This window comes from Lepisosteus platostomus, chromosome 1 (assembly GCF_059453375.1).
Source record: "Lepisosteus platostomus isolate fLepPlt1 chromosome 1, fLepPlt1.hap1, whole genome shotgun sequence".
In the NCBI taxonomy this organism is placed as follows: Eukaryota; Metazoa; Chordata; class Actinopteri; order Semionotiformes; family Lepisosteidae; genus Lepisosteus; species Lepisosteus platostomus.
The window spans coordinates 16,905,058-16,926,265 of record NC_142611.1 but is presented as its reverse complement, the minus strand read 5'-3'; the positions used below and the strand labels follow the sequence as shown (position 1 = coordinate 16,926,265).

Below are 21,208 nucleotides of genomic sequence, written 5' to 3'. Positions count from 1 at the left end.
TGACTGAGATTCCCCAAGCAGCAGCACACGACTGGTTGAGCATTGCTGAGGGTATAGTGTTATTAGCTGGCTGAGACTCTACTGCCTCCCTTGGGCACTTGCAGGCATGTGGTGCAGTCTGTAAGAGATGCCCCTCTCCTCCCATAAACCTCTGGTTCTGGTCAGAGGTGTCTGTGTTATGTTAAAAGGTGTGTGGGTTAGAGAAGTCTTCCTATTTATCCCTTGTGAGCAGTCATTGGGATCCGAGTTGCTGGACTTAATCATAACCAACAGAGAAATAACCGAAGGACAAAAGTGAGGTCAGGTGGCACCTTTTTTAAACATAATGTTGTAAGAAGGTGGAACAAACTACACAGCTGTGTTGTCAAAGCTGATAACTCGACTTCATACAATGAGATCTTCAGGTTACTTAGCTGAACTTTTGGCCTCCTCTAACTCCTAACCTTTCTTAACTATTTATGTTCTCTGTCAATACTTAACTCTGCCAAGATTTACAAAAACCAAAGAACAATGGTTAAAAAGAGAGAGGAAGCCACTGAGCTCATTTCAGACCTTGAGATGCTGCACGTTAAATAACAGTGTATTAAGATGATGACAAAGGTTTGAACAACATCATTATTTGCTAAAGTTTACAAACTTATCCTTGCCATTAGAAATACCAATTAATGAAAGAGAGAATACAGACCTAGACTGATACTGATACTACAAATACATTGTGATGACATTAAACTAAGTGTATCTTATCCACTCTACTGCAATTGTAACAGTAACAGGCCCCAGACAGTGCTAACTAAGGGTTTTGACTACATCTAAACTGTGTCTATGCCTATGAACAAATTCCCATGTGGCATATTTATAACAACACTTTCTTAGTTTGATCTTCAAAACTTTCCCTAACCACAAATGATAGCTCAATAGTGCATGGAGGATGTATCATTAGTCTGCAGAGAAAAACAAATGTATCAGTTTTTATTATACAGAGTTAAAAAGCAAAGTAATAAAGCCAAAATATTGATGAAGTTGACTCTATAGGAACATCTGCTTGTTACTATTTTTTATGTTGCATGGCAAAAAAGAAAGATCAATGACAAAAAGGAGCAATTCTCTTTATGACAATTTTCAATAAAACATTCTATCATCCTTTACAATTGGGACAGTTTATTAACTCCAGTAATGGAAGTAAAGTATACAAATAACCTGATAAATTTCCATTTTATTAGCATCTAGAACTGAATGCATAGTTGTATATTACTTACTGTACATTGATTGCTATATATACACAGTATATCCTGAAGGCTAGCAAGATGACCACCCAAAACAATAATCCCAAAATCATAACATCATATGAAAGGTTATAAACGAGAGGAGGTTATTTGGCTTATCTAGCCCATTTTGTAGTTAGTAGTTAATAAATCCAAAAATCACATCCAGCAGTTTCTTAATTAAAGGCAGGATATCAGCTTCAATAACATTTTGATTACTTGTTCCCTACAATTGCCATCCTCCATACAGTTAGTCCATGAAATCATGCAAGCAAGAAGTGCCTGCTTTTGAAAACAAAATAACATTGCTAAGTATTACATTTAATTAAACCAGTTATTATATATTGTATCTCCATCAGCCTTTTCCAGTCTACAGCTAGATAAATTCCTGTCCAAAATTAAAACAGTATTTAAAATACATACCTCATTGATATCATACATTTAGTTAACAAAATGGGAATGTTTGTATTCTGCAGATGTTTTCTCTCCGCTTTAAGACTATCACTATTTTGATATATATGTATATATTTGGTAACACTTTAAATACATGCTGCTTTAATGATTTAGAATTCTTGCTACATCGTTTTGAAGAAGGTTTCAGACATTCTTTGATGGATCAAAAGGCGCTACACAGAAAACAATCATTAACCATGCATCAAAAGTTTCTAGATGAAAGCGGAGATTGGGCCGGCAAGGTTGACGCTGGCGCCGCTGAGAACAACCGACACATTGATTTGGTTTTTGTCTTTTTCTAATTTCTGACATTTCCCTCTTCTGCAATTATGAAAACCCCCACTGTAAATGATGAATTAAAGCTAAAGAAAAACAGCCCTGCTCTTAGGAAAGTCAGGCAGTGTTGTAGGTGGCCGTGCGCCTCCCTGCTCCTCCCAACTCGAGGTCCTCAGTGACTCTCTCTCAGCCCCTCCTCTCCATTCGCAACTGGAGTGTCAGCATGGCGGCCCATGAAACCAGAGAATGTGAGACGGAAGGCTGTAATAGCGAGGCCAAACTGCAATGCCCAACCTGCATCAAACTGGGAATCCAGGGGTCTTATTTCTGTTCGCAGGTAAGGGGGATCTCGCCAGCTTCCTTTGCTGTATATACCGGCTGGACTCAATTGAGAGCCCAGTAGTATTGCGCGCTCACACTACTTGGGTTTTCTGAGGTTGAATGTACCCAGTTGTGATCCCTGGGGCTGTTTTATAAAATACCCTCTTCTATTCCTGCTTAATAATAGGTATGCTTTTTTAACATAGTTTTTTTTTCTTCCATTTTGCGATTGCTTTTGCAACCGAGTCACAAAGCTACCCTGAAGTATCAGTTCGCCGTAATTTAACCATTTGCTCGTGGGCTGCCCGAGGCCTGAGTGCTGTGCGTGTAAAAACTTTTGCGTGGTGATGAACTGAGGCTCGGGTGTTTTCGATTGGGCAATCGTTTGAAAATGTCTGCACCTCTTTTGAATGGGTCTGCTGCATGGGTGTCACAGGAGCTGGAATTCGTTCTGAGTGCGAGCGGTCTTCGATAGTCGCATTTACCATCGCGGGTTTCATTCATTTTTATTCCTCATTTTATTCTATGTGCCAGGTTGCTACCATGTAGTTGCATGTCATTTATTTGATCGTATTTGACATTAACATTGAACTGCGACTGCAGGGGAGTTTGTATTGAAAGCTGCTGGTGAAAGTCTTCATTTAAAAGACATGGAAGTAGAAAATGGTACTTTTATCTCTTGTCCATCGACTGAGTGACTGCTATTGAAACGTGGGTTGTCACTTAGTTTTCACGTTCATTTTTTATGGAAACAAAATCACAAAAGGTCCAATATGAATTTTAGTTAAATCTATTGTGAACTGAATTTCGCAAAAAAGTCACATCTTTGCGAAATTTAGCTCAGGTGTTTAAATCGGTGGGTAGGCTTAGCTTGTCCGAAAAGCTTGCTAGATTTGAGGATTTAACACGTTAATACAGCTATAATGATGTTGGGGGGGAAACTAGCGTTCATACCAGTGATTAAGTCTCTAAATCCTACTGTGAAACCTGACATTACAGACTGAAAAAAAAAAATTCAAACTAAAGAAAAAAAGTGTTTCAATTAAGATGCTCGGAGTAACTTCTGCAACAGCAGATTTAAAAGCTTCATGGCTTCAGGTAACACCTGGGGGAAAGGCATGAAATATGTAGAGGAATAACTGATTTTGACCCAGAATATCATTGAGCACGCTCATTTGAATAGGATCAGCTGTTGCAGTGGCATCTATTAAAATTGTTTTAAAAATAAAATTAGTGGAAGAATGAAAATGTTGGTGAAGAATCTAGCTTTAATGGGCGAACAGCCCTCTGGACAACTGGGAAAGATGAGTGAAGCGTATTTTACTGTCCATCAAAAGGAGCATTCAGGCACTGGAACGTGACCTATAGTTAACTGCCAAAATAAAGCAAACAGCAACGTAGGTGCCACTGTGAACCTTCATAACAGCATCAGGTTGCCCTGGCATTGATTCTATGAGTGTCCAGGACTCTGCTGGAGCGGTGATACACCATTCTTCCACAATAAATTTGGTGTTTTGTTGATGGTGGTAGAAAACGCTGTCTTAGGCACCACTCCAGAAACTCCCACAAGAGTGTTCAACTCTTTTGAGATCTTGTGACTGGAATGGCCATGGCATATGGTTTATATCATTTTCATGCTCATCAAACCATTGAGTGGGCCCTCCTGCCCTGGAGATGGGGGTGTGGTCACTGTGGAGGATTCCACTATCCTCGATCAGGATAGAAATGCTTTACCATAGGATGAATGGGATCCCTCAGAATGGCTTTGTATTTATTGGCATTTACGTTGCCCTCTAAGGTGTTGAGTGGACCTAAACCATGCCAGCTAAATGCATCCCAACACCATAATAGGGCCAGAACCCTTCACATTGGGGAAATGAGCACTCGAACCTGTAGACTTCTTTTGGCGTGCACTGCACATGTACTTGTCCACTTGTTGAGAAAAGGGTAAGAATGACTTATCTGACCATATGTCTTTTTTTAACTGACCATTGCCCATGTTCTTTGCACCACTTAACTCCCAAACGTGCATTTTTAGGAGTCAGCGTTTGTAAAAACGTGCATTCATCCTGACCACAATATTTCTCTTTGTGAAGTTCTCGATGGACCGTACATGGTGAAACTGCCATTGCTGCAGTCAGGTGATTCATAGTTGCTCTTCTGTTTTGCCTTGCACTGGCATCATAGTCAAGGAGTATGTGCTTTTGCCCACAGTTGATGATGGCCTTCCCTCAGGCTTCCAGGCCAACATCACCTTAGCCACTGTTCCTCATGAAACATCAGCAAGTTGAGTAGTCTTCATCACTGAAACCCCTGGCAAACATGCCCCAACTCTTCACCCCTCTCTCAAAGTCACTTGGATCTCTTCTTCAAGCCATGGTAGCCAAAGTAATGGGCAGCTGAGCCTGTCCAGCATTTTTATACATGATCCTGAGCACGATGAGATGTTAATTGCTTAATTAACTCAGGAACCAGCCCTGTGTGGGAGCACCTGCTTTCACAATATCTTGTATCCATCATTTACTCAAGTGTTTCCTTTATTTTGGCAGTTAACTGTAAGTGCATCCGAGGTCTCAGAGTATATAATCATTAAACTAGAAAACATTAATTGGACAACCACATTCAGATATCAGCAACCATGCAGTGGCAATAGTAAATTCAGGAATGTATGTGTCGAGAGAGACGTGCTTATAATCAGACATTTTAATTTTCATTAGCACAAACTGGGAGCAACCATCAGGGATACAGCAGCTGAAACTGAAATGGTTGACATGGATAACGGCTGCTTTCTTACTCAGTTTGTCTCTGAGCACCTTGAAGAATGGATGCCTGTATTGATCAAGTCTTTTTCAAACAATTAAAACAGAGTGAAGCAAACAGATATGAGAGAACCATTAGGGAACTGTAATCGTAACATGGTGTGCTTTGATGTACATTTTTAATTGAGTAAATTGAGTCCAAACAAAGGTTTATACTTTCAGAAATGCAGACTACAAAGGATTAAGACAGAATTTAAACAAAGTAAAACTGAAAAGCTTGAGATTTAAATGTCTGGTATAGAAATCTGCTCATTGAAGTTGCTCATATTACATGATAAAATTGAGTGCCTAGGAAATGTTCCAGATGAGGTTATTCTTGCATATCTGTAAAACACTGAATGCCAAATCATGTGTTTTAGTCTGAGTAATGATCCCCTTGATTTAAGAAAACAATTTTCCCTTTTGTTATTATTTGTCTCCATTTTGAAAACCTAATGTTGTCCTTTTCCAAAGTGGAAAGGCTGTAGTTGGAAAATGTGATGGAGATTCTTTAAAGTGGAGGCCAACCTTTTCCCCTGCTACATGACACAGAATTTCTATCTTGGTAAGGTAATTTGGGAATATCTGTCTGCTAATTTGTAATGATGCATTTAGTGGATGCTTGATGACTTGATACCTTAGTTCTTTGAATATTCAGTCTAGTTTTTTAACTTTGTAAAAATTCTTTAAACAAGTAACAACTGTAATGGATACAAACTTAACACAATATCGAATATGGTGTGTTTAGTTTTTTTTTAAATAACCAGTAACCAGTTTTAAACCCATGTTCTTGCAGTTGCAGAATCTTCTTCTAAATGGGTGGGCCAATAAAAGGGCAACGCCTTTTAACTGTATTTTAACTATGGGATATATCGTTAAAGTGTAGAGTTTAAGCCAAGGGATGTTAAAAGTGTGCAGATAAGACCTCCATCCATACATTTTCTAACAGCTTCTTCCAATTCAGGGTCGTGGGGGAGCCAGAGCCTATCCCCTCAAGCAACTGGCACAAGACAGGGTACACCCTGCACTACACACCAGTCCTTGGCGGAGGAGATACAGACACGCACACACTCATACCAGGGCCAGTTTTCCCAGAAACCAGTTAAAGTACCAGTATGTTTTTGGACTGTGGGAAGAAAGCAGGAGGAAACCCACGTGAACATGGGGAGAACAGGCCAACTCTATCCTCACTACTGCTATCTTTCCATATACAGTATCATCTTGCATCTTTTTTTCCTACCATTTTTATACCATGCATTAACATGCATTTTATACTTTAAGACTTATCTTACCATGGTTGATGAATACGGTGTTTAATAGTAGTTATCCTTGGACCTTACCTTTAAAGAGCATTTAGTGAATGAGGCTTCTTAGGTTTGTACTGCAAAGCTACCTTACAAGTACGGTTAACAGTTATTTATGTTAATAGTCACAGTTTTGACGCAGTTATATGATTGTTGTAAATAGCTGGCACTATGGTTTAAGGGTAGAGGTTAATTTCATCTGTCAAATGGCTTAAGTAAGCTATCAGTCTACAGTACTTGTGTCATCAAAGACGTCTTTGGGGGAAAGCTAAAGAATAGTTTTGTCAAGTAGCATTTCAGGATTATGCCATTTTCAGTAGGATCAAAAGGCACTGTTGCCTAAATTAACCCAAGAAAATAATTTCATCCTCATTTTAATCTGCAGGAATATTGTTTGAATTTATTTTATAAGTCATTTTATTCCTGAGGTTATTGGTAACTGCACTAGTATACCTAATGAAAAGTTGAAAAAGAAACATTGGGGGAATCTGTCTGAGGGTCCTATGAGAGCTTGTACAAACTTTAATGATTTACAGCAAGTGTCTACTTTCTTCTCATGTAGTTAGAGATAGCAGCTGTTGAAAATAAGATTCAGCTGAGGCTGTACATTATTCTGCAGAACTCTCCTAGGGAAGTTGCCATCTATAGGGGAGTGACACCAGCTTAGGTTATTTTTATCTAGCAATGTTTGACTGTGGTGCAGTAGCTTTTTCAAAAATAGATGGGATTGTGTCACAATAATTACTTAATCAAATGAGTAGTATATGTCGTGTAATCACTAGCGTAAATAAGAAAGAATTCCTACTTTATAAATCAAGAAATGTGTTTTATTAAGTTTCCTTCTGATATTTAACAGGCAATATTTGCATTTCTTGCAAATTGGGTGGGGTTGTCTTTCACTTCTAAGAAGAATTGGAAAGCTTTGGTTAAGAGTAGAGATATTGGATCAATCTTTTAGCTCTGTGAATACTTTACTTTTAGCCCTAAAATGTTTTGAAATACTTTTCTTCCTCATTTTATCTCCATAATCTCCTCTCCTGCCCCTGAAAAGGCCCAGTCCAACAGGTTTTATAGGTAAATCACCATTTTGTAAAGGCTTGGAAAATTCATTTTGTGATCAGTTGCAGGTGATATCTTAAATGAGAGAATTTACAGATAATTAGGAAGAAATATCTTCAGCACTCAAGGACAACAGTTTCCTTGAGCGAGAAATGGGCAATTTATGTGACCCATAAAACTTACTGGATTGAAGCTGTCTAGGACCATGGCTGGAAGCCCCTTTTGTATATGGTTTTGGCCTTCTTTTATCAAGAAGAATCCCATCTGGTTTCAAACTCAAATGTGCCAGAAAGTGTGGCCTCAAAGATAACTTTGCGGAAAGATTTGAGTGAGGAGTGGAATGGGTGATGAACATGTTTTTTTTACAGTTTTGATTACATTTTAAGATTTACACCTTAGTAACAGCAAGAAAGATAAACAACTCAAAAAGTCATCCCAATTAAATTGTAATGATAACATTGCATTTTAGTAGGAAGAGTAAACTAATAACAGCATTTGAAAAACATTGTGTGGCACAGTAATATCTGAATGAGAAATTATCCTACCAGTGAATGAGAGCAATAACACACATACCTTTGAGCACAGTAACAGTATTTTGGTAATGAGTTGAATCTTCAGGAATGCTGAACCTAATATCAGATGAGTCTGTATTGAATTTAATATCATAGGGATACTCAGGTTTGTCAGGTAGTATTGCTTTATGCAGTGAGTAATCTAAGTGTGAAGGTTAAAAGTCATTTGATGGGATGGGATCTTTTCCACTGTAAGGGCTCATGTCTTCAGACTTCAGCAAAACAAATTTAACTGCAATCATTTTTTCTTCCAGGAGTGTTTTAAAGGAAGTTGGGCCACCCACAAGCTGCTGCACAAAAAAGCAAGTAAGTTACTTTTAAATATTATTAACTCTTACATAGGTTACTTTAATCTTAATGAACCATTGTATTACATAAAGGCTTGTAAAGGCTGGGACCTTGTATGAAAGACATAAAACAGACACCGTCGTCCGGATGAGACGTAAAACCGAGGTCTCTGTGGTCATTAAAAATCCCAGGGCGTTTCTCGAAAAGAGTAGGGGTGTAACCCCGGCGTCCTGGCCAAATTTCCCATTGGCCCTTACCAATCATGGCCTCCTAATAATCCCCCTCTATGAATTGGCTACATCACTCTGCTCTCCTCCCCACTGATAGCTGATGTGTGGTGAGCGTTCTGGCGCACTATGGCTGCCGTCGCATCATCCAGGTGGATGCTGCACATTGGTGGTGGTGGAGGGGAGTCCCCATTACCTGTAAAGCGCTTTGAGTGGAGTGTCCAGAAAAGCGCTATATAAGTGTAAGCAATTATTATTATTAAGACGCACAAGATTAAAGTCCCTGAAACATTTGGCTTTTTAGCACAACTGACCTCAGAGGTGCTCTTGCATACTTTGCTTTTTTGCACTAAAAAAAAGGTAAAAAGAAACTGGAATGGCCAAATGTGATTTCACATTTTAGGAAAATAACTGCCTGTAGTTGTTTTAAGTTCTATAATACCATTGCTACATCATTAGCTTGACTAAAACATAGCTCAACTGTTTTTTTTCCATTTTTACTATAGAATTATTTTCACTGTCTTCTCCCTGCTTGTCAGTGCAGTTAAATAATCATTAAATCAAAGGAAACGTGGTGTTTTTAAAATGATTAAACTAAAATTGTATCAAAGAACAAAAAATATTTAGAGAAATTTTCAGATATTGTAGCCTTTCGTGTACTTTTTTTATCTGGCTTTAAGCTCACATCAGTCAGCATTAAAGCCATATATGTTGTATTGTCATATAGTGCAACATTTTGTGACGTAGCTTAAAAACGGTCCATCTTTTTATTGTTTGTCATGTTTGTTTGAGAGAAATGTGGGGACTCACTTGTGTAAAATAAGCAAATGTGTAGTACTTAAAAATTGCATTACTTGGTACACCTGTCTTGTTAAATGTAACTTTATGCGTTATACCATTGTTTTTCATACAAACTGCAGGGCAAAAGCCATCACTTTGATTATGGTTGGCATATTTCCATTACATGTTCATTTGGGAACCGTTTTACTTAAAATTTTAAAGTATGAACAATCTTAAGAGTCTTCACTATATCACCGTTGAACAATAAAGATTTTCTATATTTCTGATTAAGGCTCTATGAATTCATATCAGTAGCACATAACTGGCTTATTTGAAGGGAACCATAAAATTGTGAAATATAAGAGTAATGGAACCAGGCTGTCTTTCTTGTCCATTTTTAATTTGCAGAAGAGGATAAAACCAAGGATGATACAAAGAAAAATGTAGAGAATGATGTCAATACAGACCCCTGGCCTGGCTATAGGTACACAGGCAAACTCCGGCCCCACTACCCCCTGGTAAGTGAGTGCGCAGGTATTTGTCCACTTGTCCACTTCCTGTCTCTTGAAACTACATCCATCACTTTGCAAAGAACAGTCTTATATGGCATAGACGAGTGGTTCTTAGCCTTTAGAACACAATGCCTTTCAGTTAACACTATACATTATCAAATGTGAGCTCTGATGCCATGTATGTGTCCCAAGTTTTGAAGTTCTCGGCTCTGTGAAAGAAAGAGCACAATGGAGGCCGCTTTCAACATCAGGTCTGTTGCGATGCTGATTTTGATCATCGGAAAGGCAGAAAATCCACGTTTGCTCCAATCCAAGAAAAAGCAACCAAAGTAAATGCAGTCTGTATGAAAGGTTTGAGTAATAACCTTGCGTACTACCTAAAGAAATGAGTATACATCATCTAAAAATGTTGTTAAATGCAATTACAAGCCTCCCAACACATCCAGCCACATGCTGGTGTAAATTTAAGAACCAGAACATTACAGGAAATATGCCTTGGTCTTCAATAATTAGGCCTTGCAGATTGCTCAAGGGTGAGTTAATTAATGAATTTCTTAACTAAAAACTAATCTGAAAATGTGTTAAGGGGATTAAATAAATTGATACATTATGTGGATCAGACAACCATTTTATTATAAGATTCTCTGTCAGACTAAATGGTTGCCTGGTCAACTACAGTAATAGAATATCAGCTCCTTAATTGTTTTAATCAGGGTTTGTCTGCACCCATTATTTCATAATGAATGCTGACGCTTTTATTTCTCAGATTCGTTATTAAATCTCGGCAACAAAATAAATTAATCGACAGTATTACAAAATTTTACAAATTCCAAATCAAACACAAAAATATGATGTTTGTGGAAGTACTGTATGCTCATCATGTTGTGGAGAGGTTGTGAGAATTGTGACTTGAAGTTGCCCTTCCTGCTCAATAGTCACTATAACAACTAATATAATGTTGTGTACGAGCGAATAAGTAGAGGTTGAGCAGCAGACATTTCACAGCAGAAATGATCTGCATGCAGAGTTAATATGTAGTATTTGTCGGTAAAACTGTCTCAATGTCGAGAACAATATTTCTATTAGATTAAAAGAGATGTATTCATGAGCCTACTTGTTTACAATGGTATAGGGCCGTTTCTTCATCTCACATAGCATTTGGTTGTCTCATTTTGTCTATTTTGTGATGCAAATTGGAGGTTTTATACATTACTGTGTAGGTTTTAGAAACCCTTTTACTTCCCACTGTCAAGACCATTCTGTAGTGAATATAACAGTAGTGTGCTGTGTTGGGATGGGATATTTACAGTATGCAGTATCTTATGCTGGACTCTTCTTTCCTGTGGACAGACTCCAATGAGACTTGTGCCAAGTTACATCCAGAGACCGGATTATGCTGATCATCCATTGGGTAATACATTTCTGTCTTCATTTCTAATATGTTTTTTTGTCTGGGAATTGTGTTCTTTATACATTTTTAAAATTCAACTGTAAAAATGGTCACAGTAGAGCGCTATGCTATAATTGCACTTATTTCTGCTAATGACTGGTAGCTGTTAAATTTATGAAGTTTCATTTTAATGCAGGCAGATATGACCAGTTGGTGTACTGTTGTGTGCAGTAGTAACCTCTGGACTGTTTTGTGTTTTTTATTTACCATGTACAACTGCTAATATCCTTATCACCTGAAGCACAGCTGGGAAAGGCCGACTACAAAGGCCACTCTTTGATTTTAAAATGGCCACTTAAGTGCACTTTTCAAAAGGAATACAAACATACTTGAGTATGAGACGCTAAACTGCAGTTACTGGGGTTGTGCCCTTTCATTTTGTTTGGCTCTTAGACTCTCTTTAAGAAGAGATCACCATTATTAAGCACTCATTTTATTCTGGAGCATTGCAGTCATGAACTGACATCCACCAGGATGGGACATCCAGTACCTCAAGTGACCACTTTGCTTTTTCCTCTACCCTTGTACTCTTCTTACATGGCTGAGCAGTGCCATCAGTGGAAACACCAATACAATGAAACCCATCACTTTAGAAATACCAAAAGGTTGCATTTTATTAGTAGCAAAGCTGCACGTGAAATTGCTGGGGGTGGGTAGTCATAGCTACATTTTCTGAACAGTGTGTAACTTGGATTTTTCACTAATAGCAGCAGAATTACTGCGTAAGTATGGCTGCTTTATGCTAGATATAGGGTGTCCTAAAAGTTCTGAAGTAGAGCCTTTTTAGTTAGAAAAGAGGACGAGATCCCCTGATAAAAGGGATTTATTCCTGCTTGAATAGTGACACACCAGCTCAGCCTCATGCTTGGCCTCGTGTATTTCTGTTGACGTGAAGCAAAGCTGTTTCTGGAATTTGGATCATGAAATGAAACGCCTATTAACATAAAGTGGACATTTGAGTCTAGGTTGATAAAGGATAGAACATTCTATATCACTCATTGTTTTTTTGTTAAATGAGCACATGATGCATCTTTTTATCAGAAACAAGTTTTGCTGCATAGAAACATTAACTATGAGGCTTAAAGCAGAACTTAGGGGAGATACAGGCCATAGAAATACTAGTGTAAAATATGTCCCTTATGTGTTTGGACAATTTTGAACTACAGTGGAGATGTTTTGAAGTTGTAGTCTGACAGAGAACGTGCTGTCAGTCAATCTGTCCTTCCAGTTCATAGTTTGTGCTTCAAGCAGTTGATGAAGGAAATACACACCCTTGATAATCCATTGACCTATATTTGCATACCAGTTGCCTTCCCTAATGCTTCTTAGGCTTTTGGGAGTTTATCTGGAGTAGCATTCCTTGTAGTTTCAAGTTTAACACTCAGGAATGATTTGATACTGTATGTGAGGGGTAGTTTGATGTGTTGGTTTCTACATTAGATGGAGTGAAGACTGTTCACTTGAAGTTACATCTTCAGGTTTTACAGAAAGGGTACATCAGAAGATTTCAACCTCTTTAAGGTTTGACAAAAACAGTATTTTGTAGAAGTGAGAACCATTATAGGAATAATGAGATGGAATTACAATGCCATATTTTTATTTTTTCCCTCCCTACAAACATACCAACATTTTTGAGAATGACACAGTCCTGTCCAAAGTAGGTACTGCCGGTTTTGTTTTTTTGAAGTGTAATTAAAAAAATTAAAGACAATACGCAGGGACCAGCGTTTTTACAGGTGTAGGATACATTAGATCCTAGAACTGTAAAAAATCATCTTTTCTTTTGAAAGAACTTTCCTTTTTTCACATTTTGTTCTGCAGCACATCAAGTACAAATATAAGTCGTGTTCTTTCAAAATTTTAAATTATGTTCATGGAAGCTGGAAAAAAACAAAGTTTAAATCTCTTCGACATAACGTAAAAATCACGAGTACACAGAAAGGAGCAGCAATGCGAGTGCTTTGTGTATACTGTATATCAGTTAAAGGACATAATTATATTTTGTATACGAGAGATGTATTCATTTCTTTCACGTAGTTGAAAGCTGGTAGATGACGTAGGGAAAAAAATGTTATAGACGGCTTTGTACTGTATTGTACAGATGTGCAGCCAAAATCTGGTTCTTTTTTTAAGATTGATTAGGGTCTTTTCATTTAAAATGAGCTAACAGGAACTGGAAAGGTGATGGTGGTCTTTGGGGAGGAGTAGAGAATAGAGACCCCCCCCACCTCCTACTGCATGTGCTGATTATTTATAAAGCTCTTTTCTTGACTTGTTTACTGCTACAGCAGCAGAGGTGGGTCTCCTAGCAGGTACGTTTCCATCACTAATCATAAAACTCAAACAAGAGACAAGATTTACGGCCATTTCACTTGGGGATTCTCATTTTTGTTGGACAGACAAGTGTGGTTACCATGCAATGGATGTTTGTTTTTAATTGTTTTCCCTTTAAGAGGAAGCTAACTCTTACATGTTCCAAAAAGCATGTGGTTTATTTTAGGCTTGCATGTTTGCTTTTCTTCAGCTTTTGTTTACTGCTGTAGCCGAGTAGACTTCATTAGCATTTCAGTCTTCTCTGTAGTGGTGGGGAACAGGCAAGTCCCTGTGTAGAGGAACATTGAAGGTATTAAATCATTTTTTAAAAAGTTTACTTGTTTAAACTGTGAGAGTTAGCCCACTCTTGTGCCAGAGTCATCCATTTACTCAGAGTATTAATGCTGTAATGTGGAATTTATATATATATACTTTCATTTTAGGAATGTCTGAGTCAGAACAGGCCTTAAAGGGAACCTCTCAAATTAAGATCCTTTCTCCAGAAGATATAGAAGGAATGAGAATTGTGTGTAAGGTTTGTATTTGTGATCCGTCTGTCAAAAGCAAATGAACACATGCCACTGTGTCTGGCAAACACATTCAGAATAAGAAAAAGTACTAGTTGCACAAAAAAGTAGCAGAACATCTTGCAAAGCAATCTAATATACAGTAGCTAAACAAAATGGTCTTCAATTTAGGTACCTTTTACTTCTGGTTGTCCGCAATTTTCTGTATTTTATGTGCTTTGATATTCAAAAATACATTTATCCTGGATAAGGTGTAGCAGACCTTCAGTAAAATGTAAATGTTTTATATTTAACCATGTGGAGTTCAACCGGGAACAAAAACTGTACTGAGGGTCAATTCCTGATTTTCATAAATATTACACTTTGAGTGCAGCAAATAAAATATAATAGGTGTCCCTAAAAGGAATAAACATATTATATAGCTGTTAGATAGCATTGCTCATTTTAATTTGAGATTAATTTTTTTTAGTGTACATGAATGCCCTACCGCCTTCAGATCATTTTGTAAATCCTGTGTTCGGATTTAAATTTGACTTGCACGTCCTGTTTACAGAATTTGCTTGGGATGTGTGTCAGCCTTTTATTCCGTTGTCTCTGTGTCTGTTGTCACAGCTTGCAAGGGAAGTGCTGGATATTGCTGCCTTGATGGTAAAGCCAGGAGTAACAACTGAGGAGATAGATCATGCGGTCCATCTGGTAGGGAAATTCTTTGCATTTTAAAAGGCCGATCTTCCGTTTCCCCTCTTTACTACCGGCCATGGGGCTCACCTGGTTATTCATCACAGCGCTTGTGTGTTCTAGGCTTGTACTGCCAGGAACTGCTATCCATCTCCTCTGAATTATTACAACTTCCCCAAGTCCTGCTGCACGTCAGTCAATGAAGTGATCTGCCATGGGATCCCAGACAGGAGGTCTTTGCAAGAAGGAGATATTTTAAATGGTTTGTGTCTGCGTTGTAGTCTTTAGAGAAAACCTGGGTTTTAACTTTTAAAAATGAAAAGAAACAAAGTGCCCCGTATATATGGTTTGACAATTGGAAATTCATCATTTTTAGTATACTCTCCACATGATGAAAGTCTGGCAGAAATTGTATTAACTTGTATTTTAGACCTTGAACTATCTTGGGAAAAGTTAAAAAGGCTTGTAAGTGGCCACTGTGATGAAATGACAGAATTGGGAAGATATTTAAAGTAACTGGTGACAGTATTTTTGATGGAAAACATGGTTCCATATCGCATGAGAAGGGTATGTTGCATTAGGTTTCGTATCCCAAGTAGGTACTGTATCTTTTGGCTTTTTTTGTTTTTATTTTTTATTTTTGACCCTCATTATTTGATTTCAGTGATACCTGCTTTATTGAAACAGTACTGTTAACCAGTTGTGAAACAAATGAACGGGAAAACTCCTCCGGGTTCTGCATATTTCAAGACTGCATATTTCATATATGATGCAGTTAACCAACATCCAGATTGTTTAGTTTTGATTGCAGCTGTGCAAAAACCTACAGGTCTTAATGTCCAACTGTTTATTTTTTTTCCTCTATTTGTAGTGGATATAACTGTGTATCGTAACGGTTACCACGGAGACCTCAATGAAACCTTCTTTGTTGGAGAGGCGGATGAAGGAGCCAAAAAATTGGTGCAGACAACCTATGAATGCCTTATGCAAGCTATTGATTCAGGTATGTTGAAGCCCCCCCGATGTGTAAAACTGAAAAAATCCTGGAAAGTGAGATGTTAGGTGGGCAGCATCTTTGCAAATCCAAAATAACATGGAATATGTAGTTGAAAAATCTGAATTGTTGGATAGCAGTATAGCATAATGTTAGTAAAGTTAAATTCATACCACACACCAGAGGCAGGACAAGACAAAACACTTGCACTAATTACAGACCGAGACTGAATACTTATGACGCTCCACTTTGATGAAAATGTGCTGTTTTCTGGCATTTAAAGTTAAGGATTTTAACTCCCAAATGAACGTGTTGAAAATAAAATTGAAATTAGAATTGTCTATACCCGGATCAATAACAGTGAGTACAGTAAAAGGTGATTAGAACAGTATGTTCATATTTAACAGTCAGAAAGACTTCTCGTCCATGGGTTTATCTGTTCAGCACGTGTTTTTTCCCCACTGTAGAATGTTGAACAAACAGGAATGTTGAACTTGAATGTTAATCTTTTTTTTATGCTCCTATACAAAGTGGATACTGAGATCTCCTCACAGCTGGTTCACCACTTTGGTCTTGACTGTTTCGACAGTGAAGCCAGGCGTGCGGTATCGAGAGCTGGGGAACATCATCCAGAAACATGCGCAAGCTAACGGGTTTTCCGTAGTACGAAGCTACTGTGGACATGGCATCCATAAGCTCTTCCACACTGCTCCCAATGTGCCACATTATGCCAGTGAGTAGCTTGACGACCAAGGTATTTAAGACCCTGAAATAATTCACAAACAAAACCACCTGCAGCTTTCTTTTAAAATCTTGGCATTTAAATGTAAACTTTGCACCTTGTTTGAATTAGATTTTTTTTTCTTAGGAATGAAAACAGTATTGTTAACTTTGACTTTTATGTATAGCCCCTGGAGACCCAATATAGATTATAGTTTATGTTGCCTTGTTTCATGGTTTTCTGAGATCGTAATGTTCAGTGGTAACATCCTGGGCGGTATCTTCAGTCCACAAATGTCTTTTCCTGTTAATGTTTAAACTGCACTTGTAAAATCTCAGTTCCTCTTGTTTATGTTAAGAAAACAAAGCAGTTGGAGTCATGAAGCCAGGCCACGTATTCACCATTGAGCCCATGATTTGTGAAGGTAAGAAAAACAAAATCCTGATCCTGACTGGCAAATGTATCCTGGAAAAAAAGTGCTATTTGGAAAGATGACAGATTTTTCCTCAGTTTTATAGGCCACTTCAAACCACATAAACCTTGACAAATGAAGTCACTGATTGGTTAAAGTGAAGTAATTGAGAGCTTGTTTGGACTTAAAACCAGGAAGAGCTGTGGCTGGTCAGGGTCATTGCTGGAGACCCCAGTTTCAGTTGCTATTTCTAAGTGCTGCCCATTATTAACGCTTGCTTGAACAGTTTGTGTACATCAGTTTCAAAGTCTTTTTATGTGGTGTGACATAATGAATGACAGTGACAGTGGGGCAACATGGTGGTGCTGTATTTAGTATTGCCACCACGCAGCGCCGGGGCTCTTGGTTCAATACCGGACCTGCATGGAGTTTGTATATTCTCCCCATGTATGTGTGGATTTCCTTCCAGAGTCCAAAACCATGCAAGTAGGCTAATTGGATTCTGGGGGGAAAAAAATGGTTCTGGTGTGTGAATGTTCGTGCGTGTGTATCCGTCTGCCCCGAGATGGACAGCCTTGGTCCGGCTCCCCTGTGACGCTGTATTGGGTAATGAGTTTAGAAAATGAATGGGCGGATGAATGGTAGTTCTGACGGCAATCAGCGGTCTGGGAAATACAGACCCACACCCGCCTTCTAACTTCGCTCTGCGTCTCCCCGTTGTCTCCTGTGCGCACACAGGAGGGTGGCAGGATGAGACGTGGCCGGACGGCTGGACAGCGGTGACCCGGGACGGGAAGCGCTCAGCCCAGTTTGAGCACACCCTGCTGGTGACGGAGACGGGATGCGAGATTCTCACCCGCCGCCTGGAGGACAACGGGCGCCCGCATTTCGTGTATCAGATGTAGGGTTAGTTAGTAAGGTGGGGGCTCACAAGCTCTTCCTGGCTCGGCCCCAGTGGAACTGTGCTGGGCACTGTTTTTCATTACAGTTCCTGACGGCAGTACCTGTGGGATTTCAGCAAGATTTCCCCATTCTTTGTTTTGTTTTTTTTCCCGCTATTTTTTTAAAATGCTAGTACTTGAATACATCAGGATGATATTTATCATGTGGGCTATTTTAAAGTGAAGGGTCATCCATTTTTATTGTCCTCAGAAGATGCTGAAGGTTGTATAAAAAAAACTATGACAAAGGTGACTATATAAATAAAGGTTTATTTATGAGGAGTGCTGTTTGGCACAACTGCACATGGTGTCGAATTTTGTAAGACAATAAGTAAGTTGGGATTCTGTAGACAATGACCACCTGCGGGTGCTGTAGAATATAGAATTATAGAATGTGCTGGAAGAACGTACGTCCAGCTGTGAAATTCCTTTCTCACTCTGGGCGACCTGACCGTGACAGTGATGTATTAGGGTTATTACTTTAGGAACTTATTTACAAATCCTAAATTGCTGGACAGTTGGGCTGGGAGAGAAAAAATGGGCTTTTCTCCATTAGAATGATCACTTTTCACCGTACGATTGCGGATATAGTAAAAAAGCTCAGTGTCGTATTGTGGTTTAAATCAAGGCAGAATACAAAGGCACTAATAAAGATCTGGCTCTGCAACATAACCGGTCATTGTTATCAGAATTAGTGCATTCCCATCCTGGTTAACATTTGTTCTCTTTAAGGTGCATGGCTTTCACTTTAGAAAGTCTAAATTCCACAGTCAGTCTTAAATTCTTGCAGTAACTGTAGATTTTCTTTTTTGAGGTGAGATAAGAAAACCTTGTTTTTGTGTTCTGGGTTGTGTGTTCTCATTGAGAAAATGACAGCATTACTCCTAAAGGCAGCCACAAGACATTAGTCTGGACAGTTGTTCCTCCTCTAATAAGAGTGCCTCACAATTTCACTACAATGGTAGAACACTTCAGAATTGTATTGTTCACTATGTTATTGTCCAGTTTTTAAACTTAAACATGTAGACAAAGAATTCTGCAAGAGATCAATGCTATCTCACCTATACTTGTGTTAGAAGAGAACTGTATGAATCCCCCAGTCAGTTATTTCTGTAGTGGGGGAAGGGAGTTCATTCAATGCTTTTTGAAAAAGATTTGTTTGAATGGCCTGAGCACGTTTTTTAGTGTGTTGAAGGAAGAAATCGGAGGATAGGGCGAAGTTGGCATTTGTCGACAAATCCGTTATAAAACCTATATTGTGGAGTCCTGAAATTATGTTGTCCTATAAATGTGACAGTGAAAAAAAATACTCCAAAAGACTCATAATGACAATACAAATCAGCATGCACAAGCATAACATTTTTCCACTAGAGGGGGTGATAAGCTTACCTGCAGTAGGTTTTAGTGCCCTGCAGCTCCCTCAGAAGAGCACTCTTTGTACTGTATGTGGCAATGTTACCTGTGGCCCCATTCTTATACACAGTAGATTTCATTGCTCCAGTGTGCACAGTGGTTACAGTAGAGGTTTCTAAAAATCCTGATCTCTTGGCACCAAGCAGTATGGGTTAGAAATGTACAGAAAATGGGGGAAAAAAATGGAATAGAGCAGAAAATTTTAACGGTACTCTAGTTTGCATTTGACGTACTGTAAAATTCAACTTATGGTAAGACTAGATAAAATTATTTCAGTACCTAACATTTTCCACCCACATTTTTGTTAAGAGTATGAAATTATTTTCAGAATGTTATTCTAAATACATTAAAATTATTTTTGTGATCTTGTGATGGAAGTGTGTGATTTGCATTTGAAATGAACATTAAGAATTATAGCCTATATCAAAACTATTGAAAAATAATACTTGAATATCAGCTCCCATCTGTTTCTCTATGGCCTGTGACTAGTATATGTTTAGGGTTTATAAATGTGACATTCCCAGCTGCATAATTACCACAATCAATTACTAGCAGTGCAACTGGTGGTGAGCTGTACTGCAGAATGGCACTCAGTGTGACAATACAAACCACAAAAGAAATGTCTTAGTACGTTGGTACATTCATAAAACCTTCAAACATGATGAGGTTTATAATGCATGGGAGGTTTGATATTGAAACTGGGAAACTATCCAACCTTTCAACAAATGTTGATTTCACATTTGGAAAATGCAAGGTTTTAGGTTAGTCTCTGTTAATATAACTATACCAACAGCAAACTGTCAAGGAGAACCATTGCAGATGAGTTTAGCTAATCAACATGATGTCCTTGAAAAGAGAATTTCCTGCTACATACACATGACATTTTTAGATACAGTATTATCAGTTTGTAAACCTTGATTTTTTTAAATTAAAATAATCTGATTTTAAATCCATGTGCGGTGTAACTATTAAATTATGAAATGCACTAAAATGTCAAGCCCTTGTGTTTTTTGTTCTATTGGAAAAACTCCAGATACTACAGGCATGTAGTGCTCTCAGAAACCGTGATAAACATCATAAGATTTGATTAGTATTAAAACTTGCTAGTATTCCATTAAAAAAAAAAGATTCTGTACAGATGTTGGAGCAACCTCAGTCAAGATCACGTGGTGATGTGACCCAGGCTCAGACCCACGACACTTGGATAACTGAGCTGAACACAGGCAAGCACTTCTGCTGGTGGAGCCAGTGGGCAAAACGGCATAGTTCCCTACTTCTGTGAACCAAGTTATGTTTCATGAATTAGAACCCAAGCGGTGCAAATTGATCCTAAATACTTAAAAATATATTATGACCATTTAGAATCTCAAAAGGCACTGCTTTACACTTGTAAAGTAACATTTCTTGTAATTTACTCAGAGTTACACTACCTTATCTCCTCCCAGTTGGAAATTTGTGTTTGCTAGTTTTCTTCGGAATTTACACTGTAATACACCTTATTTAACGATACTGAAGTTACACCATTGGATAACTCACGTTCATAGACACTGCACATCTAAGATATACCATTATTTTAATTAATTGACCTTGAGCTTCACGGAAACTATTTGAAACCCTATAAGGGTCATACACCCTTGTCAATGACCCTATATATATATTAACATGTTGTTAATTGCACATAATCCGCATAAAACAATTGTAGTTTTTGAACATTCCAGCATGCAAAATTCTCAGCACTTGGTACCATTGTCAGAATTAATGCATATTTTGACCTCACTTGTTTCATTTAGTCCAACCAAAATGTCTATTTTAAAACCATTCAACACCATATAGTATGAACTTCACTAAAGTGCCAGTCACTAAATCTGAGAAACATAAAATGTACTTTCCCTTAGCCAGAAAACACC

The 21,208-nt window shown here is 38.2% G+C and overlaps 1 protein-coding gene across 3 annotated transcripts; it reads left to right on the top strand.

Annotated features, from left to right (window-relative positions):
- The first annotated feature begins 2,172 nt into the window (after positions 1 to 2,172).
- On the top strand, positions 2,173 to 20,292 carry metap1 (methionyl aminopeptidase 1). Of its 3 annotated transcripts, none has more exons than XR_015935431.1 (12): positions 2,173 to 2,328; positions 8,300 to 8,351; positions 9,749 to 9,858; positions 11,203 to 11,263; positions 13,591 to 13,614; positions 14,059 to 14,150; positions 14,755 to 14,838; positions 14,944 to 15,082; positions 15,692 to 15,823; positions 16,404 to 16,568; positions 16,894 to 16,959; positions 17,686 to 17,733. XR_015935431.1 is itself a non-coding variant. In XM_088625912.1 (12 exons), the coding sequence occupies exons 1-12, from the start codon at positions 2,215 to 2,217 to the stop codon at positions 17,850 to 17,852; spliced, it is 1,185 nt and encodes a 394-aa protein (XP_088482038.1). In that variant the 5' UTR covers positions 2,173 to 2,214; the 3' UTR covers positions 17,853 to 20,292. The 3 variants fall into 3 exon arrangements, 2 of the variants coding, with proteins under 2 accessions (XP_088482038.1, XP_088482048.1); XM_088625912.1 differs by having other exon boundaries at positions 16,404 to 16,547; positions 17,686 to 20,292; XM_088625922.1 differs by lacking the exon at positions 13,591 to 13,614 and having other exon boundaries at positions 16,404 to 16,547; positions 17,686 to 20,292.
- Positions 20,293 to 21,208: the final 916 nt, after the last annotated feature.